The sequence below is a fragment of the Onychomys torridus genome, chromosome 8 (genome assembly GCF_903995425.1).
Source record: "Onychomys torridus chromosome 8, mOncTor1.1, whole genome shotgun sequence".
Lineage (NCBI taxonomy): Eukaryota > Metazoa > Chordata > Mammalia > Rodentia > Cricetidae > Onychomys > Onychomys torridus.
In genome coordinates, this window is record NC_050450.1 from 93,720,641 (window position 1) to 93,746,137 (window position 25,497).

The 25,497-nt window shown below is 38.0% G+C and overlaps 1 protein-coding gene across 11 annotated transcripts in view; it reads left to right on the forward strand.

Moving 5' to 3' along the window:
• The window catches only part of Tanc2 (tetratricopeptide repeat, ankyrin repeat and coiled-coil containing 2), a 332,046-nt gene that overhangs the window by 218,000 nt on the left and 88,549 nt on the right, over positions 1 to 25,497 (forward strand). For all 11 annotated transcript variants that reach the window (XM_036197446.1, XM_036197448.1, XM_036197449.1 and 8 more), the window contains 2 exons: positions 15,559 to 15,840; positions 20,943 to 21,076. In XM_036197446.1, coding sequence (XP_036053339.1) covers positions 15,559 to 15,840; positions 20,943 to 21,076 — 416 coding nt within the window. The remainder of the gene's footprint in view (positions 1 to 15,558; positions 15,841 to 20,942; positions 21,077 to 25,497) is intronic.

Below are 25,497 nucleotides of genomic sequence, written 5' to 3' on the forward strand. Positions count from 1 at the left end.
ACTGTTCATTATTTTATAAGCAATATTAATTATCCTTCTTAAGTAAATCAAAAGCTAGAGAAAGCTTGCATTCACCAAAATGCCTGCAAGTGGCTGTCAAGATAGTAAGCCGCATGTTCTGGTTGCATGAGATTGCCCTTTTCCCACAGCCAGCTCTTCTGCAGAGGGCCTGAAAAGTTGAAAATTAGCCGGGCGGTAGTGGCACACGCCTGTAATTTCAGCACTCAGCAGGCAGAGGCAGGTGGATCTCTCTGAGTTCAAGGCCAGCCTGGTCTACAAAGCGAATTCCAGTACAGCCTCCAAAGCTACAGAGAAACCCTGTCTCGAAAAACCAAAAAAAAAAAAAAAAAAAAAAAGGTTGAAAATTAAAACTATTTAAACTGAATTTCTTTGAACATCTGATAACTAGACTGTGCCATGATTTTTTAATTTTGTTCTTGAATTTTATTTATTCTGTTAGGATAAGGAGGTTGCACGTGTGCTGTAGCATGCCTGTGGAGGTCAGAGGACAACTTGAAGGAGTCGCTTCTCTCCTTCCACTGTATGTGTCCTGGGGATGAAGCTCAGGCCATCAGGCTTAGCAGCATGCACCTTCACCCACTGAGTTGTCTGGCTGTCCTCATGATTTGTTCTGTTTTGTTTGTTTTAACTAATCACTAAGTTATAGCTGCTCTTCATACACACAGATCCTGTTCTTATATGAACCAGTCTTACTTGGTAAATTACTAAATCTTACAGTTAGAAAACCCAAATAAGAGCTAATGCTTAAGAAGCTTTCCTACTAGACTGCAGGAGGAAAATAACCTTTGAGAAAGATTTTACACCACATCATCTTATAAGAGATGTTTTCAACTGAATTAAACTTCAAGGATCAGCTCCATATTAAGATTCATATCATTTCCTCAAAGTATAAAACAATCAATTGAAGTAACTATAATGTCAGTAAATTCACTTGGCTAATGTCTTTCCAAAACATTTTCTAATTCTTTAAAATGATTAAATTTTATGTGTAATATATTTTTATGGAGTAATTTCCCAAGATACTAATAAAATTACAGAACTGGAAATTTCGTTTGTGAGGCTATAGCCATTTCATTAATAAAAGTTTACCTAGATGTGTTTACTTTTAAATTTTAAGTAATTAAAATAACTAGTTTTGATATATCCAAAAATAAATATATCTCATTTCCAATACCAGCAATCTAATAACACAAAACTCAGACTGTGTTGACATAGTTATATAATTATTTTCTCAAATGCTTCTCATTTTTAAGACATTACTTTTTATATTTTCTATATATATTGAGGTACTAATTTTGATGAAGTATGTAAAAAAATAGTAATCATTCCAGGACTTGGGCTTTTCTTGTTTCGTTTATTGTTCTCTGAAGAGCTTTGTCCTCTTCCTGAAGATTCCAATCAAGAGTGATTATAGATTGGTTTTTAAACAAATACTTTCCTATAAGACCAGTGTCTTACAGGATATAAGGATATAGCTCAGGGTTTGGAGATATAGCTCAGTTGGTGGAGTGCCTACCCAGCATGTCCTGGGTGTGATTCCTAGCACCACAGAAACAAAGGCAGGAGGATCAGATGTTTAGGGTCATCCTTAGCTACATAGTGATACACAATTCCTTGTCTTTACAAAACTGGTAACACTGTGACCAGTAATAATCATTATGATGCAGCAGGAAGAAATCCTAGATAAGTCCCAAGTTTTCTCTTAGAAGACCAAAATACATTGGTGGTACTTTACTAACTATAGAGACAAGTGGAAAAACAAGAATAGATTAAGGAAATTAGATAATCTTGGTGAAATTTCTTAACTTTGTGATTCCTATTAAATATCCAAGTAGATGACTTGTTTTTCCCCAAGTAGTGGATATTGAACCTAGAGCCTCCTGTGTGCAAGTCAAGCTACCCATAGCTGCAACCCTGAAGCACTTTTTATTTTAAGAGAGGGTCTCATTAAGTTGTCATGCCAGCATGAAGCTCGCTCACTAGCCCAGGAAAGCCTTGAAGGAGTAATCTTCCTGTCTTAGCCTCCCAGAATAGCTGGAACTGCAGGCCTACACCACCATGCGCAGCTACACAGATAATAGTCATGAATTGTGGGAAATGTTGCAAGGGAGTTTAGGGTTGAGGTCTAGAATAGAAACATAAGCCTGGCAACCATCATCTCTTAAAAAAGCTGTGACACTTCAATCTGTCATGTTAAGATTGGGGTGGGAGTGCCAGGTGGTGGTGGTGCACGCCTTTAATCCCAGCACTTGGGAGGCAGAGGCAGGCAGATCTCTGTGAGTTCGAGGCCAGCCTGAGCTATAGAGTGGGATCCAGGACAGGCACAAAGCTACACAGAGAAACCTGTGTTGATAAAAGGGGGGGGGGAGATCTGGAGAGATGGCTCAGAGGTTAAGAGCACTGACTGCTCTTCCAAAGTTCTGAGTTCAGTTCCCAGCAACCTCGTGGTGGCTCACTACCATTTGTAATGAGATCTGGTGCCCTCTTCTGGCCTGCAAGGACACATGCAGGCAGAATACTGTATACATAATAAATAAATAAATCTTAAAAAAAAATATTGGGTGGGAGGACAGTAATATATAAACCAAGGGTTTTAGTATTTTAGAGGTGACCATAAAGGAAGACCCATCAGAGTTAAGGATTGGTTTAACAGTATGTAATCCTAAAAGTGATTATAAAGACTGAAAATAAATTACTTACTTAACGGAAAGATATCAGTGACAAAAACCAGAATAATTTCATCACAGTAACATGGGTTGAAGGCAGGCTCTTAGTAATTACTGTGAAAGAATCTTGCTAATATGATTCTTTGAAAAAATTGGGCCAGGCAGTGATGGTACACACCTTTAATCCCAGCACTTGGGAGGCAGAGGCAGGTGGATCTCTGTGAGATCGAGGCCAGCCTGGTCTAGAAAGGGGGTTGCAGGACAGCGAAGGCTGTTACACAGACAGACCCTGTCTCAATAAACAAAAACAAAATTAAAACAGAAAAAACTTGGGTTGTCAAAGAAAGAAGAGAGATAAAGCAGAAACTTCAAAGGGAAGAAGGCCTGAAAAGAGCCGGTATGTTCTTGGTATCCTTTTTGTTTTCTAAAATAAGTGTCTGTGAGAAAGAGATGATTAAATGGTTTCACTAAATGTCTGTTTGGGTCCATGATGTGGGAAGATAAAGTAATAAACAATTGCAATTACTCTTCATAGTGATACTGTTTGCCTTACTTGAAGATGAGAAAACTAACAAATTGTTAATGTAAGTGACTAGCCCAAGGTCACACAAATAGCAAGTAACAGATCCAAACTGAGGTACCTTAGTCTTGTGTCTACCATTTTATCCAATCTGCCATGTTTTCATGTTCATTCAAATGGTGTTTCTGTTTTACCAATTTATTTTTTAACAGAATTGATCTAGCATAAACATGTTTTAGACCATTGTCTTTACACTATTTTTATAGGATCTGATTCAAATTGTATCACATCTTCAAATTTTCATTTCCTGAGATAAGAATACCTGCTTCCGTTAGCTTTTTTTCTAGAGAACCCAAAACAAACAAGGCTTGATTCTTGTCAATTAATCAGTCCTTGTGGAAACTCAGTAGACAAGTGATCCTCTACCTTAGTTAAATATTTTTCTCTGTGTGTCTTTTTTTTTTTTTTTTTTAGCTTTATTCTGTGGACTGTATATATGTTTGTGTGCACACAAATATCAGAGGATAACCTGTTGGAGTCAGTTCTCTCCTTCCACCACGAGGGGTCCTAGAGATCAAACTCAGATCATCAGGCTTGGTAGCAAGTGTCTTTACCTGCTGAGCCATCTCTCTCCAGCCCTAAATATTTAAGAATAAATAAGCCAGAGCCAGCGTGTCATGGAACATACACACTCACAATCTCACACACAAGCACACATGCACACTTACATAATAATAATAATAAAGTTTTTTTAAACATTTTTAAAAAGACTAACTAAACTGAGTGTAAGCACATTCACACCTATAATCCCAGGATTTGGGAGGCTGATGAAGGAGAATTGTAAGTTCCATGCCAGGCCTGAGCTACCTAGAAAAACCCTGTCTAAATAAATAAGCCGTGTGTGTGTGTGTGTGTGTGTGTGTGTGTGTGTGTGTGTGTGTGTGTTATTGTTAGTAATGTCAGATTTTGTTTGAAACATGTTTGTGTAGAGAGTTGTATGCATGGCATGAAGCCTAAGAATGAACCTGAAACTGTCTTTTGCTCTGAGGAGCAGAGGTGCTTCCAGGCTAGGCTTTGTATCCATTCTAGAAGAATGGAAGATAGCACAGCTGTGCTTGTTTGTGCCAGGCCGTCTGTTGTGTACAGTCTTTCTTCTTTCCTACGACTGACTTGGTTTTCAGTGACTCATGATATTTCCATGAATAAGTGTGCTTTAGTCAAGCCATTTAGACAAGAGTCCTCCTTTTCCTTCTACCTCCTCTCCCCTGTAGCTGTTTATGTACTCATTGGATGAGCATCTTGGGTTCATTTGGTTTTCTTTCTTTTCTTTTAAAGTCTACCCTTGCTTTTTCAAAAGGATATTTTTTTCTATAAACCTAACTATATAATTATAATTAGTGATAAGTTCATAAGAGAACATTTCTAGAAATAGTCCATTTGTTGCCATAAGCATAATTTACATTGAAAAGATGCACATACTAACTGTGTCTGAAATGGTTCGGGAGAGGGTTACATTTATTTATTAATTTTGTGTGTGTGTGCATGTGGACTTGTGCATACACTGTAGCATGTGCCTCTGGAAGCCAGTACAACTTGTGGGAGTCAGTTCTCTCCTTCTACCATGTGAGTCCTTGGGGATTAAACTCTCATCAGGCTTGCTGGCAGGCACCTTTAGCCACTGAGCTATCCCACAAGCCCAAGGGAGTGGTTCTCATATCCCTTGAAAAAGTTTCTTTCCAAAGCTTATCTTATTTGAATGCTTTGTTAGAATGTTTTCTCTTCGTTATTTTATTAGGAAATTTTTTCAGCTATGTAAAGGATTTTTAAAAATTAATAAGTGCTTATGTACCCACCACCTTGATTTTATTTTTTTCATCTACCCACATCATACTCAAACTGACTTTCTATGAGCATTTCAAAGTAAATTACAGATTGTATAGTTTTCTGGAACATTTTTGAAAGATGAGGTGAGATGGTCTTCTGCATTCTTGCTGCCCTGAGATTGCTGTCTCATGCTCCAGTGGAAAGCCACACACGGGTACTGAATAGTACTGACAAAGACTTCTTTCTCTCTTAGTGCCATCATAGTTGCACCAGTAACTTCTCAGTGGAATATTTCAGGGGTTTCTACCACCAAAGAAAAGCTCTTTAAAACTAGCTGATATCCAAAATAAAGAAACATTCAGTTATGAATATTCGTTACTTCCCTGCCCCACAGTACCATCCTAAATTTATGATTGGATACATTAAAAATATGGCTTTCTTTTAATGTCAGTCTGACGAAAGTGCTAGGTACTGAGGTACAGAAACTATTGCTTGGCTGTTCTTGGTGCCTGCAGTTGTTTTACCATATGGTACTGGTCTAATTTTGTCTGTGTTCTTCTCTTGAGACTTTTGTGAATAGATCACATTTTTAGAAAAATTTTAAAATAACTTTTTAAAATGTCAAAGCTTTCTCAGTAGGGTAAGATGTAATGCAGCATTATGTCAATAGGAGAATGCTGTCTTTGTGTCTTACTTTATATCCAATATTGACCTGGAACTCTCTGTATAACCTAGGCTGACCTCAAACTTGAAGTGATCTTCCTGACTTTGCCTCCCAAATGCTGAGGTTACAGGCATATGCTATCATGCCCAGTGCCAGAAGTTGTTAATAGAATTATTCTCTAAAATGGGAGATTTACATTGAATTACTACTTACTCCATACTATAAGTTAGCATTAGTCATATTCATAAAAGCCTCCTTTGAAACCAGATGTAAAGTAATCTTAGACCAGAACAGATAAGTCTGTTTAGAAAGCAACTCAATCTCTCATGAACTTTTTTCACTGGAATGCAGTCTCTGGCCAGACATGTCTCCTTCTTACCCATTTCAGGAGAGCTGGGATTTACAGGCATGCATAGCCATACCAAGGATATGAACTCATGTCTTCATGTTTGAACAGCACATGCTCTTTTTCCACATATCCATTTTCCCAGCCTCCAAACGTAATTCTTAAAGGCGAGTACAAGACAAGTTAGGAAACCACCAGCAAGAAGCCTGATTAATCCCCATGTAATGCTCACATTATAGAAAAGATGCAATATAATAGAAAAGGCCTGGATCTTACCATCAGAATTAGGGTTTTTTTATTATTATTATATTTGTGTTTTAATTTTACACATCAGCCCTGGGTTCCCCTGTCCTACTCCCTCCCGTCCCCACCCTCACATTCCCCCTCAGCCCCTCCCCTCCATTCCCATCTCCTCCAGGGCCAAGACTCCCCTGGGGATTCATTTAAACCTGGTGGATTCAGTACAGGCAGGTCCAGTCCCCTCCTTCCAGGCTGAGCAAAGTGTCCCTCTGTAAGCCCAAGGTTCCAAACAGCCAGCTCATGCACTAAGGACAGGTCCGGGTCCCACTGCCTGGGTGCCTCCCACACAGTTCAAGCTATTCAATTGTCTCATTTATCCAGAGGGCCTGATCCAGCTGGGGGCTCCTCAGCTGTTGGTTCATAATTCATGTGCTGTGGATATCGCTCTGTATAAATAAAATGCTGTTTGGCCAGTGGCCAGGCAGGAAGTATAGGCGGGACAAGAGAGAAGAGAATTCTGGGAAGTGGAAGGCTGGGAGAGACACCGCCAGCCGCTGCCAGGGTAAGAAGGATGTAAGGTAATGGTAAGCCACAAGTCACATGGCAAAGTATAGATTTATAGAAATGGGTTAATTTAAGATAGAAGAAGTAAATAACAAGAAGCCTGCCACAGCCATACAGTTTGTAAATAATGTAAGTCTCTGTGTGCTTTCTTGGTTGGGTCTGAGCCACTGTGGGACTGGCCAGTAAGAGAGATTTGTCCTGACTGTGGGCCAGGCAGGAAACTACATTCATGTGTTTCCATTCGTTTGGCTATTTGTCCCTGTGCCTCTCCAATCTTGGTCTCAACAATTCACGCTCTTACAGTCCCTCCTCTTTCTCAACAATTGGACTCCTGGAGCTCCACCTGAGGCCTGGCTGAGGATCTCTGCATCCACTTCCACCAGTTATTGGATGAGAGCTCCAGCACGACAGTTAGGGTGTTTGGCCATCTGATCACCAGACTAGGTCAGATCAGGCTTTCTCTCAACCATTGCCAGCTGTCTACAGAGGATGTATCATTGTGGATTTCTGGGGACCTCTTGAGCACTCTGCCTATTCCTGTTCTCATGTGGTCATCATCTATCATGGTCTGTTATTCCTTGTTCTCCCTTGATACAGCTGGGATCTCCTGCTCCCCTAAGCTTTCTTTCCCTCAAACCTTGCCCTTCATTACTCCCACTGTCATCCAGGTTGTTCATGTAGATCTCATCCATTTCTCTGTCATTGGGCAATCCCTGTGTCTTTCCTAGGGTCCCGTTTTCTAGATAGCCTCCCTGGAGTTGTGTAGCAGTCTAGTCATCTTTGTTTTACATCTAGTATCCTCCCATGAGTGAGTACATACCATGTTTGTCCTCAAGAAATTAGACATCAAAATGCCCAACAGTCCAATTAAGAAATGGGCTATAGAACTAAACAGAATTCTCAACAGAGGAAGTTCAAATGGCTGAAAGACATTTAAGGAATTGCTCAACATCTCTAATTATCTGGGAAATGCAAATCAAAACGACTCTGAGATACCACCTGTCAGAATGGCTAAGATCAAAAACACAGAAGACAGCTCATGCTGGAGAGGATGTGGAGCAAGGGGAACTTTCCTCCACTGCTGGTGGAAATGCAAGCTTGTACAGCCACTTTGGAAATCAATATGGCGCTTCCTTAGAAAATTGGGAATCCATCTCCCCCAAGACCCAGCTGTAGCACTCTTGGGCATATACCAAAGGAATGCTCAATCATACCACAAAGGCATTTGCTCAGCTATGTTCATATCAGCATTGTTTGTAATATCCAGAACTTGGAAACAACCTAGATGCCCTTCAACTGAAGAATGGATAAAGAAAATATGGTACATATACACAATGGAGTACTACTCAGCAGAGAAAAACAATGACATCATGAGGTTTGCAGGCAAATGGATGGATCTAGAAAAAAATCATCCTGAGTGAGGTAACCCAGAATTAGGTTTTTATTTAAATTTTGAAATCAGTTATGTGGACTTAGATCTCTAGTCATAAATAGACAGACACAGCTATAAAAATATTACAAGAATTTTGTGAAAGTCTATGATTTCTCTTATCAGAAGAGCTCACCCCTGAGGTAGGCTTGAACAAGGGCCTCCCTTTTTACCTCCCTTAGGCTTATAGCAATGTGTCATGCCAACTGAGCTCCGTGTTTTCTCCTTCTTCTCTGGAGTTCTGAGACAGCCAGCTCACACTTTCTCTTTCCCTCTTCTGCCCCAGCTCCTTCCCTTCTTCCTCTCCCACTCCGTTGTCTAGGAGGGTATACTCAAATAGCCCACAACCCCACTGAGTTGTTAGCCACTGATGCAAATGCCGTTCCAGACAGAGATGAAGGAAGGAATTCCAAGAGTCAGTCCACCAGTGAAAGAGCCTTAAGCTGTTCAACTTTTCACCTCTCTAGAATTGAAGCAGAACTTAACCAGGAGAATGATGAATTTAAAAAAAATGGTACTGAATTTCAACATTTGGATGGAATCTCTAAGACTACCAGTTGACTGCCAGGATGATAGAACAGAGACTTTAGGGACCAGATTACATGGAAATAAAATAGTCTTTGCCAAGCTGATTGAGAAAGCAAGGCATGGTGACATGCTCTAGGAGTCCCAGCTCCGCAGGAGGCTGAAGCAGGAAACCTGGCCCAAGAGTTTGAGACCAGTCTGAGCAGTGTGTTGGTTGAGACTTTGTCTCAAACTAGTGACTCAGCTACTTTGGGAAAGGCAACAAATGAAAGAATGACTGCAGCATCCAAACAAGGAACAACAGTAAACCTTCAGAGGAAGAACTCAAATCTCTACCTACCTACCACATAATAGTATTCAAAATCAAGTCCTCAAATTACAAGGCACACAAAAAAACTTGACATATTTCATTTATCAGAAAAGTAAGGTGACAAAAATTACTCTTGAATAATCTGATACGTTAGACTTAGCCAGGCAAAGACTTTAAATCAGCTGCATTAAACATGTACTATGAGCTAAAGGAAGCAGTGGATTTAATCTAAAGTAAGAGGGCTGGGGATGTAGTTCAGTTAATAGTGTTTACCTACATGCGTAAAAGCTATGGGTTTGATCTCCAGCACTGTATAAACCAAACATGAGACTGAGGCAGGAGGATTGTACTCTATGTAGTAAGAGACTCTGTCTCAAAATTTAAAAAGGGCGTAGGGAGATTGAGTGACATTATATTACTGAGAATCTGATGAGGATTTTTAGATTTAATATAAAAAAGGGACATTGGAGATTTTGGAAGGAATAATATAATCATTGTAATAAAAATTGGTTTGATAGAATATACAGTATGAGATGCCTTGAGGCAGTAAGTAAAATTGGGGAAGCCAGGTCCAAAACTAAAAAATTAACAGGGAAAACCTGAGGGAGGGAAATGGGAACACTTAGAAGTCAGCAGAGGTGACTGAGATAAGAAAACTTTGAAAGGAAAAATATTCAAGACTTGAGACAGGCTGAGATTGCTAGGGCAAGTTTGATTCTTAAATAACAGGAACTTTCATTTTAATTACATTCTGGAGACGTGTGTGGGCTCCAGTACAGTGACAAAACACATCACTGATCTCCTCTTCTAATATGTGACAATCCTTCTATATAAAATTCCCTGGAGAGGGTCCCCTTTTCAGTGTTCATTCAGAAAGCATTTCTTGATGCTTTACTGTGTACCTCAGATTCTGTATATGATGTTAAAAATAGTGATGGCTATTATAACACTGTAACTAAGGAAATGAGAATAAATAAGGAAACAGCAAACAAAAATAAACTTGCATTAGATTACAATGTGAGTAAAGGAAGTAAAAACAGTACTTTGATAATTCATTGATAGAAAAGTGTCTTTCCTTGCATAAAGAAAGTGGTGGAAGTAGAGGAACAAACTCTACAAAGTTATCAAAGTAACATTTAAGTTGAAACCTGAAGAATGAAAAGCTTACCAGGTGAACAGCCAAAGAAGGAATTTCCAATGTAGTCAGAACAGCAGATAGAGATTGGAAAACCAGAAGGAAAGGTCCAGACCATCAGGAGCCTTGCAGGCCATGAAAGGGTGTAGAGAGGTACTGGAGACTCATGTGTAAGGAGCTATGTGGTCCTTTTTGTCATCAGACAGGTCCAGTGCCAGCACTAGTCACTCTAGTCTCAGTCAGAGCCACAAATAGCACATGAGAAAGGTGTCCTTTTACCACCTCTGCTTTGTTCATGCAAACCTTGTGAACTCTACTCCTTTTCAGCCTCCTGCCTTTACCAGTGTGAGCAAGTACTTATGGCAACTCATATAAGCATCTGTGTCCTTAATATAATATGATAGTAATTTTTAGCCAACTTGTCTTGTAGATTCAGACCTAGTCCTACACATATTCCTCTTCCCAGTGGCCTGTGTAACATTAAGAAAACGCATAGGGTTTTATTAGATTTTGATGCTCTGTAGAATTCAAACACAATGCCGTGCTTGGATGGGTATAAAAATGCCATATAACCACTACAGGATGTGGTACAGTACTTTGATTTTTCTATTGAGATTAATTCAATAGATGGTTTTGTTTACTTCAGTTAAAATTTAAATTTGAGCATACTCCAATGTATCTCAAGTTTTAATTCTTTCTCCCTATATGTTGAGACTTTGTCTTCAATTGTTTAGAAGAAAGAACTTTAAAGTAAGAAAACTATTTCTACACAGTGATAAAATCTCATTTTGCACTGAGATTTCTTCTCACTTCCATAAGCCCTTAGACTTGAAACTAGAAAACCTTAAGATTTATCTTCCCTTTACAATTGTATCCCCTCCATTCTTAGCACTTTCCAGGACTTCTGCAGTGATGCCATCCTTGTGTTTGATCCACTTCAGTGAGCCACTACTCATGAGAGAGATGTACATCATCTGCTTACCTGACATTCATACCATCCTGGCAGAAAAGAGCCAATTTTACATTTCACTCATCCTCTAATACAGCTGGAGTATTATAATGACAAATCCAAGGGAGTCTGCTTAAGGAACTTTAGGGAGTTTATTGGAATATAAATTGGGGAGAACAACTCACTCAACAGAATATGGCAAAATAGTCACAGAATTCTGGAAGATCGATCCCACGCTGCTTCTGCCACCTGAGTCAGTCCACACCATCCAAGCCCATGAGAGAGACGTATGTGCCCCTGGTCTTAAGCTAGCCCTGATGCCATACCCTAGGGGCTCATACCTCAAAGTCATAGATGGAACAGGTATCCACTAATCTCCCCTTTTTGTCTAAATAAGAAAATTCTAACCTAATACAAAACTATATACAATAGGAACGATTATCAAGTATTGTCCATGGGAGGGGAATGGAAGTAACATAAACAAAAATAGAAATCCAACCAACAAGAACAACATCAAACAAGAAACACATGTCCAAACCATAGTTAAATGGCAAGATTCAGAGATTAGTCCAATAGCTGTCCTATCCTAAAGAATCCAAATGTTTAGGACCAGATCAAATTTTTGGTCATTTCAGATTTTAAATTTTTAACTAGGGATATACAATCTGTAACTAAAATGCCATAAAAATCATAAAGTAAATATGTATTTTTCATATGTATACATATTGATTACTGGAGAAAAACTCAAATATATAAACTTGCTTGTTCATTTCACCGATTGTTTGATTGTTTAATTTAGTTTTAGATGAAATACTTCCTCTACTTATGTGGAAAATAGCAGTTCATTTTTAGAACTTTTTAAAGTGTCTATGTTTAGGGGTAGATGCCTGCACATACATGTGAAAGAAGTCGATACCACACATCTTCCTCAAGCACTCTCCACCTGTTTTGTTCTGTTTGAGGCAGGATCTCTCACTGAACCTAGAGTTCATCAGTTTGTCTGAACTGGCTAACCAGTTAGCTTCAGGGGCTCACTTGCCTCCTTTTCCCCAGCTTTGGGGTTATAGAAGCCTGCCACAGCACCCAGCATTTACCTGGGTGGTGGGATCTAAACTCAGATCCTCATTTTGTGCAGCAGGCACCTTAGTAGCCTCATTGTCCAAGCCTTAGTTCTTTTTAATATAACTAAAACTCAATATGAAAAGTTAAGTTTTAGAAAATTGCATCAAAGATTTTGTTGACTATGTTTTGTTTGCGTATATTACCTCCCATTGTATATACTTTAAATGTAGTAATAATAAGTATTCTGTCATAAATATGCACACTTTTATAATTATGCAAAATTTATATTATTTAATATTTTAGTATCTATATAATCTGACATCATACATGCTGCCAAGAATGTCAGTATGTTTGTGATTCGAATTATTTCTTTAGAGTAAATTTCTTAAACAGAATCTTAAGGTCAGAGTGGTATTCACTAATATTACTATTTATTTGCCTACAAGTTGGACAATGATTCTACCAATAAAACTGAAAACACTAATTTTTCCAAAAAATTATTTTTAATATTACCATGTACTAAAACCACACTTTTTCTAATGGTATATATTATTTGCTTTAGTTTGTATTTTTGTTTTTTGTTTGTTTTGGTTTCATTTTGTTTTGAGACAAGGTTTCACTATATAGCCTTGTTTTTTATATATATATATATATATATAACTCACTATGTAGACCATGCTGGCCTTGAACTCATCATGAAGATCTCTTTGCTTCTACCTCCCACCATGCCCCACTTCAAAGATAAAAAATTTTAAATGTTTGCTTTCTACATTGTTCTGTGAATTATCTGGGTTTTTTAAGGTTTGTGTGTGGGGGGGGGGTGTGTAACACTTGCATGCAGGTGACCATGGAGGCCATAAAAGGGACTCAGATCTCCCAAAACTGAATTTACAGGCAGTTGTGAGCTGCCATGTGCTGGAAACTGAACCCAGGCCCTCTGGAAGAACAGCAAGTGCTCTTTAATTGCTAAGCCACTTCCCCAGCCTTTTTCTAGTGTTTCTAGATAACACTGAAATTTAAGCATGACTTTCAAATATATAATGTATAATCTGCTAAAGCAAATTCTTTACCTCTGTTTTATGAAGATGCATTATGATTATGTTAATAACAAAGTAGACTCTAGGGGCTGGAAGAAAGTTCGGCAGTTAAGAATGCTTACTGTTTTTGCAGAGAATGGAAAATTCCCAGCTCTCATATCAGGTAGCTCATACTGCTTTTACCTACAGCTCCAGGGGATCTAACACCCTTTGGCCCCTGTGAGGGCACCTGTACACATAAGGTATGTAAATTTATGCAGGCGCGCACATACACACACACACACACACACACACACACACACACGAATTTTTTAATCTTAAAAAATAAAGCTGTTCTAGTGAAAAGTTTGAATGAAATATTTTGGGGCGGGGGGTTGGGGATTTAGCTTAGTGGTAGAGAGCACTTGCCTAGCAAGCACAAAGCCCTGGGTTCGATCCTCAGCTCCAGCAGAGAGAGAGAGAGAGAGAGAGAGAGAGAGAGAGAGAGAGAGAGAGAGAGAGAGAAGAGAGAAAGAGAGAAAGATTGATTGATTTCTGGGTAACAGTCATAACTGAATAAATGAAATGGACAAAACTACCTATAATAAACTTTAAATTAGTTCTAGAATTATTTTTGGAGCTTTTTTGTCTGTTTGTAATTTCTTTTTGTTTTGTTGTTTTGTTTATTTGGTTGGTTGGCTGGTTTTTGTTTTTGTTTTTGTTTTTGAGACAGGGTTTCTCTGTGTAGCCCTGGCTGTCCTGGAACTCACTCTGTAGATCAGGCTGGTCTTGAATTCAGAGATCCTCCTGCCTCTGCCTTCCAAGTGCTGCGATTAAAGGTGTGCTCTACCACTGCCTGACCATACTTTTTGTTGTTGTTGTTGTTGTTTTTGGTTTTTGGTTTTTGAGCCAGGGTCTCTCTATATAATTTTGGATATTTTTTATCTGATTTAACTGAAAAAAAATGGAAGACTTTATTATCATATAATATATGGCAACTAAATGAGTATAGCATGAGCACAGAGACTGACTTACATAGAACAAAGTCAGTAACTCTGAAACAGCCCAAATATAAGTAACATAAAGTAAGTATATCAAATTAGTGACAATTTAAACTGTCAGAGGAATAATTTACTAAATTTAGAGAGAGAGAAAATAGTTGTATATCATACTTCAAAATAAGAACACAATTAAAAGCCAGACGGTAGTGGCGCACGCCTTTAATCCCAGCACTTGGGAGGCAGAGCTAGGTGGATCTCTGTGAGTTCAAGGCCAGCCTGGTCTCCAAAGCGAGTTCCAGGAAAGGCGCAAAGCTACACAGAGAAACCCTGTCTCGGAAAAAAAAAAAAAAGAACTAAATCTTCTTGATTGGGTTGGAGATTTAGATCAGTGGTAGAGTGCTTGCCTAGCAAGCACAAGGCCCTGGGTTCGATCCTCAGCTCAAAAAAAAAAAAAGGAACACAATTAAAAACATTGCACAAGTCTTTTGCCTTTTAAAAAACAAGAACCTGAATACATCATCTTTAATAAGTAAATGTGACAGGCATAACAGAACTAATATGGTAAATGTTAGATTAAAAACAAAATGTCATGAACTAAGGAGCTTACTGTTCTCATTGTCTTTTCATATTTTTATTTTTCTTTATTTTTAAGAACTAAGCAAGCCTACTTACTTTGCATTGCTTTTCTATAGGACTGATTTTCAAATAACATACTGGTTTAACCACATTGGTTACTAGATATTGAAATACCACATATTGGTTACTAAATATTGAAAGACCACATATTGGCTACTAAATATTGAAATACATACTTAGTGGTTTGTAAAGAGCTATCAGGTTGCTCAGGTCTCTCCTGAGGAGCTCCACCTCTGCCTTTTCCCACATCCAGCACTTAAAGATTATCTCCCCAAGTCCAGATGCACTCCTTAGGATCCTTTTGCTGCTCTTGCATCCCTGCTGATTGCTGGTGTGGGGGCCTTACTATTGCTTAACATTTTTTTTTAAGATTGCCCTGATTTTCTTACTGTTATGAATGAGTCATTTGTGTTTTACCTTTTTTTTTTTTTTTTTTTTTTTTTTAAGTTCTGCCCTCTGGAGTATCTAATGGCTCTAGCATATCTTCATTGTTTATTTGTGGAACCAACTTTCAGAATTTTGTTATTTCCTCCAAAGCCCTAATACCATCGTACTATAACTCTAGTAGTCTTAAACTATTTCCCCACCTCTATTTCCCTCAATGATGACAGTTTAAACTAAGTTCTGTTGTTTCTTATTGTTCCTTCCAGTTCGCTTTGCACCTTACAGACCTCCAGATATCTCCCTGAAGCCCCTACTCTTTGAAGTGCCCAGCATCACCACAGAGTCAGTGTTTGTTGGCAGAGATTGGGTATTCCACGAGATTGATGTTCAGCTTCAGAGTTCAAATGCCAACGTGAACCAAGGAGTAGTGATTGTGGGAAATATTGGGTTTGGCAAAACTGCCATCATCTCCAGACTGGTGGCCCTCAGCTGCCATGGTACACGGATGAGACAGATCGCCTCTGATAGCCCACATGCTTCCCCCAAACGTAAGTATTCCTTCCTTAAAAAGAAAAGAAAAAAAAATGCTCCCTTCTTTGTATCCCCAAAATATTTTCTGATATTTTTATATTAGACCACATATCCTTTTATTCCTAAACTGTGAAACCTGAACTGTGTGAAGACCATTAATTCAAAGTTCAGAAAAAGATAATAGTCTGTGTATATCTAGCCCACACATGAAATAGTCACCAAAGTGTAGCAGGAAAAACCTTTTTGTGGAATAAATGCATGATGTTTACCTGTTGGTCAATCTTTTGGATAATGACTCCAGCAATTTCCTGTAGAGTCATTTGTATCTGTCACTGTCAGAGGTTGCTCAACCTGTGCCCACTTCTTATTAAGCGACAACACAATCCGTTTGTGGCCTTCATTTCTTTGCAACTGATGTCAGTGCCACACTGCTTGAACTTGAGCTCTCCTGTGTCCTTAAAGGGTTTTTCCTTCTTCCTTGTGGAAGGTTGCAAAGTTCTCATATGTAGTCAGGTTCCTTTCATCACAAGCTTAATGGTCACCACTGGGATCTTGATTACTGGTTTGTAAAACACTCACATAGCTGTGTACCACATAATCTTCAAGTGTTTACAAATTTTAATTCATTCAGTCATTTATCAACTCAGTTAGATAGTTCCTGTTGTCTTCACTTCACAGATAAGTGATCTGAGACTCTAGGTTTTTACAGCCAACATATATAGGGAAGCAAAGCAGCCTGGTTTCAGAAGCCATTCTCTCCCCCTTTCCTCGGCTGCCTTTTCTTAAAGAAATAACATGGATATGTGTAATAGTTCTTTCTGTATAAACCAATCTGTCTCTCCTTGATTGTTTTAGAACAGAAAAGGAAGGACTTGCTCTGCTGATCCAAATTAATCATACAGTCCACCACACACTTCATATAACAAACACTGGAAATGGTTTGTGTAAGACTGTAGTAGTAGTCACAGGGTCTAGAAACCTAACAGGAACTCACTGACTCTCTTCCAAACCTTTTAACTTTTGAAATTGCTTAGCAGGCTCTATATCAAAGAGATGATTGTCTGTGGTACACTTAAGAATACCTAACGTGTAAAAGGACCTGGTATCTAAACAGAAAGCTTGCTGAGTAAGATTATATGGTGAACTCTTATCTTAAGAGGAATACTTTGTTCATGTTCCTAAATGAATTGTTTCTAAGGTAGACTGACATCATATTGTGAGAGTCAAGAACTTGGGATTGTGCCACAGCATTCAAATTGCTTATATGGTACTTTGTCACTTAAATTTGCATTAATTCTTTGGATCTTAGTTTTGTCATTTGCAACTGAAGAAGTATGACTAGCTGATTCTTGAGAACTACTTTAAGGATAACGGTATAGCTCAGTGACAGCGAACTTGCTCAGCATGCCTGAAATGGAGTTCAGTCCTTTATACAACAAATAACAATGATAATGAAGAAGAGGAGTTTTAAAATAGCTTCTATGCTGAAATGTAGAGTCAAAGAACATGTCTTCATGGTTGGAAGTGAATTTCCACACCTATTCCAGGATTTCCTTCAAGTGCTTAAGTATCTATCACACCATACTACTGCTTATCTGAGTAGTCCAGGAGTTAAGCTATTTGAGTGTGCCAGAAATAAAACTGGATGGCTAACACTTTCTCTGACTCCTCAGTATATCAGTGTGGCAGATAGCAGTGGCAGGATCATTCCTAACAAAAGATAAATTTCCAAAGCCAAGGATAACTGCTTTGCCTAAAAGCAGAGTATCTGGGGTCCACATATAAGCCTGGGAGAACAAGAGAAAATAGAAACCAGTCTGTACACTCTCCAAAGCAGATTTTCCAAAGGTAGTTTATTGCTATTCTCTAGTAACTGTTGCCTTTTATCTCTTGGGAATCTCCAAAAACAATGAAACACTCCTCATTTATAAGATCATCTCCATTGTTGGTGCTATAGATCTGACCCTTTAGTTAACTTTCAAAACTTGAAAAGGGAGTAGGAGAATATAGAGTAGATGTCGCTGTCTCTTTCAGAGCTACACAGAACCCACATTGCTTTATGAAAAGTATCTATTCTCATACTCTGATGGTGATCAAACTACCTTCTATCTCTACCATCCTCAAAGAACTTGTTTCTTAAAAAAGAGTCAGGGATACTGGACTGATAGGATGCAAGCTATTTTCATTTTATTTTATTTTGTGACTTAAACATTAAAATTTATACATTTTAATATGTGTTTTGCCTACATGTGTGTATGTGTGCTTCATACCTACAAAGGTTAGACGAGGACATCACATCCTCTGGAACTGGAGTTACAGATGGTTGTGAACTGTCATGTGGGTGCTAGATTAATCCTGGGTCCTGTCCTGGGTCCTGAGTCCTCTGGGACCATCTCTCCAACCTGCAAACGATTCTTCAGCTTAAATCTGTTACTGTATGAGCTGAAATATAAAATATTATCCAAAGCAGCAGAAGTTCTTTGGTTAAGGAAAAAGAATAATATCAGAGGCTTGGCCTAATTTTCTACAGTTTAACATACATTAAACTTGTGTAGGCTTATTTGGAATCTCACTGGCTTTCTGAACCCTCAGGCAGTGATGCCATGATACAGTTGTAGTAATAATGAAAAACTGGAAAGTTACAGAGCTTTTGACTTATCTCTGTGTGTCATCTGTTGTTCTTTCTTCTGCCTCCTCCACACTGTGCAGTACTGCTGCACAAGATGTGAGCAGTTTAGCCTGCAGTACTTTACCGCATAGCTCTCCTCCCCACACTCAGCTCCACCACAGCCTACCCTCCTTGTCATTTCCCTCAGAAGGTAGAGAAAAACTGTCAAGGCAGACACTAGCCTGTCATCCTGCTTTCCGCCTACTTTCAAGGTATGACTCCCCCGTCATTCTCTGCCTTTATCACCCCAGCACACACAAAGAACAAAAACATTTTGTGAAAATAGACTGTTGTATAAGTCAGACATTACTGTGTCCACTACAGACCTACTCAACATGGTAGGTAGGGAAGTTCTGCCTGACACATGACTATTTTCCTACCATTGGAGGTCCAGTGTAGTTACCTGGATTTGACATTTGTCAGCAACTGCCAAACCTCCAAACAGCTGCCCAGTTGAGTAATTTCTACTCTGCTCATTTCAGAAATCTATTTTGCTAGTTTGCTGAGTTCACTGACTTGTGCTTATCTCTTAACTTCTATTTCTACTGTTTTCTGTGTGCCAAACAGAAAGTAAGCCACTCAGACAAAAAAAAAAAAAAAAGAGAATAGCCAGAAAACAAAATATTTAGACAGTAATTACTCAAAACTCAAATTCCAAACAAGGGAGCATAGAGCCAGGGACAAGAGTGAGCCAGCAAATGTAATACAGTCACTGACCTTAATTCAAAGTGTCACACGTTCTTCAGACCTGCCTCACTGCCATCTTTTGTACCCTCACTCCTGCAGTTACTGCAGGGTGACCAAGAGGTCTATTCTACCACATTAGAGTGGAAGAAATATAAATTCACTTTTACTGGTGCAAAGTTAAATGATACTACTTTCTTCTATTCCTTCTTACAGCTTTTGGTCATCCAATAACTGCAAATAATTTATTTTTGTTCCTGTTTTTAAAATATTTTCTTACCTGTTTGGTTCTGTCATTTCTAATAGATAATACATTTTCCTTTTTTCATTGTCTAATACTCTATTACTTACACCACTTGAAGCTTGGTTTCCATGTAGTTTTCAGTGGCAGAATAACACATTACCACGTTTTAAACAACCTTTGTATGTTATATTACAATTCTGTGATTTAGAAGTCTAGTTTCTTTGTTTAATCCGAAGATATGTCTTACCACTAGCAAGAACCAGTGAAAAGTTTTAAAGTTTCTTCTCTTTTTTAAATCTTATTTTACCCACTTAAAATGGTCAATTCCCAGCTGGGCATAGTGTATGCTTGTAATCCCAGCATTTAGGAGACAGAGCAGGAAGATCAAGGAAGAATTTGAGGCCAGTCCTAGTAGCAAAGTGAGGATCAGCCATACATAGATGGATGAATGATAGAAGTAGGTAGGGATCGATGGATGGATGGATGGATGGATGGATGGATGGATGGATGGATGGATGGATGGATAGGTAGATAGATAGATGGATGGATGGATGGATGCATGGATGGATGGATGGATGGATGCATGGATGGATGGATGGATGGGTGGGTGGGTAGGTAGGTAAAATGAGCATGGTGTATTATAGCTGTAATCCCAGGAGGACACAGGGAACTAAAGCAGGACAATTGCTGTTAAGTTCTGTGTGAACCTATACCTTATACACAATGAAATCTGCCTACATAGTAGTGCTCTATCTCAAAATAAAATGAAATGCTCAGTCCTGAATTTTTAATATATCCAAAGGTTGTATTACAGTCACCACAGCCTAATTTTAGAACATTTGATTCCACTAAAAGAAACTTGTATCTTTCAGCAATAAACCCCTACTTTCCTTCAGACTCCCTATCTCCTACCCCAGAAAGCTCCTGCTTTACCTAGCGGTACAGATTTCCCCATCTGAATGAACATTTTATATAAATAGAAGCACATAGTTGAGATTTGGTGGGCTGATAAGGTGTCATCTGTATTGTAGCATGTGTGTGCAACTCTTTCATCATCAAGTAATAGTCCATTGTATGGAGGTAGCACATTTATCCATTCATTAATTGATGAACATCTGACTTGTTTTTACTTTCTGTCTATTATAAATTATGCTTCTCTGGATGTTGATGTGCAAGTTTCTATTTAGACATGTGTTTTGAACTTCACTTAGGTATATAATTAGGAATGGAAATTGCTGGGTCATAGAACAATGTGGAATTCAATATGCCTTTAATCTAGAGCAGTGGTTCTCAATCTGTGGGTCATGACCCACATAACAGATATCCTACATATCAGATATTTACATTATGATTCATAGCAGTAGCAAAATTATAGTTATGAAGTAGCAACAAAATAATTTTATGGTTGGGGGTCACCACAACATGATGAACTGTATTAAAGGGTCACAACATTAGGAAGGTTGAGAACCACCAGTGTAGAGTTTTGTGATTCTCTGATTAAACATCTCATCTTTTTAATTCAGATGTAGACGCCAACAGAGAGCTACCACTCACCCAGCCGCCTTCAGCCCATTCATCTATTACCAGTGGAAGCTGCCCAGGAACTCCAGAAATGCGCAGACGGCAGGAGGAGGCCATGCGAAGACTTGCCTCACAGGTACAATAGGATTCCTTCTAGTTCCGTTTTAGCACTAAAGCAAAGATAGGGAGACTCTTGGCAGAAATAAACAAAAATATGTAACGTATTCATGAGAATATGAAGAAAAGCTTCTCTTTTTACTTTTGTTTGTTTTTGGTTTTCTGTTCAAAAAACAAAAATCAAAAATACTATGATGGGATGAGAACCTTCAAGACTTAGAAGCAAAGTCTTCTAATGAGTTAGATAAGAGTGTTAGATGGTTTAGCCAAAGTCGCCATATAAGTAAACAATAGTTTTCATTTTTATTACTGGCTCACAATTCTCTTACTATACCATCTAGTCCATAATATTTTTAATTTAAATTTCCTATCTTTCTCAAAATAACATATGCACATAGAAAAGCAAATAATCCTCAAAACTCAGTTGACTTCTTTATCCAACCCATCAACCCCCAGAAACTATACATCCCCAGTCCCTTTTGATAGAATTCTTCAACATTATCTTCCAACACTTTAATTTAAAAAAAAAAAAAAAAAAAAACATTTTTGGCTATCATAATTTTAATATCAAGTAGTTTTTTTTCTTTTTCTACAGTTCCCTTGTTTATAAAGCATTTTTAAATTTTATTCCTCTAATGTTCTCTCTCTCTCTCTCTCTCTCTCTCTCTCTCTCTCTCCCCCTCCCTCCCTCCCTTCCTCCCTCCTTCCCTCTTCCTCCTTCCCCCCAGTGGGGAGGGGTGTTGGGGAAAGAAAGGGAGGGGAAGAGAGATCTCATGTGTCCAAGTTTGCTTTGTATACAAAGGGCATTTAGAAGATTCATTCTTTATTGGAAATACCTAGAAATCGGTGTCCATACTTTTTAGGGAATTTCTTAAATTTTTCACATCCTTTCACAAAGAATTCTCTAGCCTTTTACCTAGAAAATATGTATACTGAATACCCACATTCCAGAGCTGGTCAGAATACGGCTGGCATTCCAATAGTCACTATGCAAATTTTACTGAAGGCCCTTGTTTTCAACTCTGCACCAGCCTCTCTACTTTGCCCTGTTTTAGATATCCCTAAGTTTAGATTCTCCCAGTGTCTCTAGTCAATAAACATCTCTTCTCCAGATGCTGGGGAGAAAATTCTGATCTGGGTTCCCTTACTCAACTTCATCCTCCAGAGTACCTGGTACTTTTAATTCTTGTGCTTTTCTGAAGTTTTACAGGTGGTCTGTAATATTACCAGTTTCAGATTTCCTCATAGAAATCCATTCTAAGTGAGGTGTGACTCTTAATCTTAGTACTTAGGAGGCTGAGGTAGCAGGGCCTCTAGGAACTTTAGGGAGTCTGAATGACAGTGGGTTCCAGTCTAGGCTACAGAGGGAAACTCCATGGGGTGGGTAGGGTGTTAATCATTCCTATTAGTAAGTACACATTTAGATAGACTTCCAGAAAAGCCCCAGATTTGCCTCTTATTCATTGTCAACTCTCTGTAACAGTAGGAGACATCTCTGCTTTCTTATAAATATGGTGCCCAGCTTGTTCTTTAGAATAATTTAAATAAATACAGAAATAGATAAATGTTGAAGAGGTCCCAGAATTGCATCCAGTTATTCACTTAGAATATGTGCTTGGAACCCATGTTCAGTAATCCAGAACTGAGTCACACAACACAAATGGTCTCTGCATTATATAGCCTACATTCTATAGTAGGAGAAAGACAATACTCAAGTAAATACATAAGACATCAGATGGTGGTAGATGCTAAGAAAATAAAAGATATTCTATCTCTCCTCTTTGTTATGGCTTACTCCCTCTTTCACCAAGGAAAGAAATCCCAAGATACTTACTTTTCATATTTGAAAAGTTTTAAGTGTAATAAGTAGGATATTTGTGACTGTTTATCCTTTCTGAAGAAGTGATCAAGTTCTAAATTTCATGATTGTGTCACCTTTAAACAAAATATAAATGAGTCTGTTTATGCTTTGAAATAGGATGTTTTTAATTTTTTATTAAACATTATACAGTAAGTTTCCCCTTAGACTTGATGTTTATGTTTAATACTGAAAAAATGCTAACTATTGTTTAAGTTGGAAATCAATGACTATTTTACATTTACTTCAGAAATAAATTTTAGAATTCTAAGCAACATACAAGTAAATTTTGCATGTGAGGCTTCAGCATGTTTAAATTTATGCTAGACATTGTATAAGAAATGGCTCCTAGTTGAAAAATGAGTATTATCCTAGTGATTGTGCCACTTACAGTTCAGCTATAGAAGCTCGTGCTGTGGAAGCACAGAGCAGAAGCCAGCAGCCTTGCTTCTCACCCTAACAAACCAGTAAGTGGACATCTGACTTTTAAATGAGATTCTCATGTCAATATTTAAAAAAATATATATCAAGAGCCTCTTGATTTGAGAGTCCTTGATGTCAATTCCTCAATATCATTAAGTACCATTGGCAGTTCATAGTGCTCTTGCTGCTTCTTGTGCTAATTAGTGGGAGACACTAAAGAGTTGGTCAGAACTTTAAAACAGTCTTGTACACTGAAGAAACACTACACTTGGATTGTTGTAGCAGCTTTTGCTAGATCAGCACGTGTTAGTTGTGTCTTCAGTTAAGCATTGCTATGTTCTGAGCATAGTCAGTGAGGAAGCATCACGAGCCATTCAGGGTCTTTCTTGTGTATATAAATTCACCTATGGGGTGGGTTAATAGCAACACATTGGCTCCTGTTTAGTGAAGTTGTAATAAGTGTGGAGACTCTAAACTATTTGGAATTTTGTTTTGTTTGCTTTTTTTTTAACCTCATGTATCTTAACCCTATATGGAGTCATTATTATCTCCATGTTATATGGAGAAAATGTTGTCTCCAGTGATTGTTTTTTCAAAGCTATGCTGTTAATAGATAACAGAGCTAGGATTCAGAGCCTGTGTGTACCTCTTTTAAGAATATTATCATTGTCTTCATTCTGTAAAAGATGGGACAGGTGCTCAAGAACCTGTGCCTTTAACGACTGCTATTTTTCTAGTGACAAGAAGGATCTTTGCTGAGTATTCTTTTGGGAAAGTCTAGCAGTCATTGAATATGTCTTCAAAGTAAAAAAAAAAAACAAAATATGATGAAGTTCCACCTTTCAATGATTTTGCTGAGTTATACTTTTTTTTAAAAAAGCGGGGGGGAGGTTTCTATATGGCTAGCAGCTTTTATTATGACAATGTTTAATCTTTAAAAAGATAATGCATATGAAATCAGCTAATTAGAGAAACCAGCTACTTTTAAGATGTGTCATAAAGAAACAAAAGCTGGGTTTTTTCCCAAAAAAGAATTTTTATGTAAGAAAGAACTCAATGTTGCTTGCCATTCCTATACTACAGAAGAAAAATGTCAAATGATCTTGGTTCTTGGAAGTGGTGTGCTACATGTTAGACAACACATAGGGAAGGGTAGAGAGGGAATATACAAGGCAGTGGCATGAAGCTTAATTAGTATTGGTATAGATGTTCTTACAGAGAACACTGAGGACAAATGAGATCCAAGTCAAGCAGCGAGTAACCTATAAATAGTGTTTTCATGTGTCCAGGCACTTTATCTTCTCAAATTAACACTGACCTAGATTTCTTCTACATTCCAGATACAAATATGGAGAAAACAACCTAAATATAGATTTGTCAGTTTCAGTGTTTGTTTGTTTGTTTGTTTGTAATCTGCCTCTTACACTAGAATAAGTCAGTGCTTAAATGTTATCCACTGTGTCCCCAGCTCATATCAATTCAGTGGGATTCCAAATAACAAATATAGAAAAAGGGAAATTGAAAATCATCAAGCATCATGATCATCATTGCTGCAGAAGAGATCCACTGGTAGAGAGCAAAACTAATGGGCAAGTATGTAGAGAGAAATATGACTTACATAATTCTCTCTTCTAAGGTGTTTTTAACCACAAAAAGAAAGATAGCAAATTGACAGTTGCAGAATCTTAACTTCAAACAAAGCAGATCAGCCTTACCAATAACAAGACATACAAACATTGACTCATCAAGGACACAACACTGCTTTTGTGGTATTCTTCCAAGAAAAGGCCTCAGATCATCAGACAACCCCAGACCGAGAGACATTCAACAAAATAACTAGTCAATATTTGAAAACATCAAAGTGTGAAAAATGACTAAAGGTCTCTTACAGATAAAAGGAGACTAAAGAGAAATATGCGATATGGAGACCCTGATGAGTTTTGAATAGGAAAGGGTCTTAAATTTGAGTGATGTCTTTAGGTAAGATTACTAAATGTTGTTTAGATTTCTAGGTAAAATAATTATTGGTTAATTTACTGGCTTTTAAAATTATGATTATATAAAATATTAATCAGGGAGGCTGAATGAGGAATAAATGGAAGCTCTGTGTACTACTTTTGCAACATTTCTGTAAGTCTAAAATGAGTTCAAGATAAAAA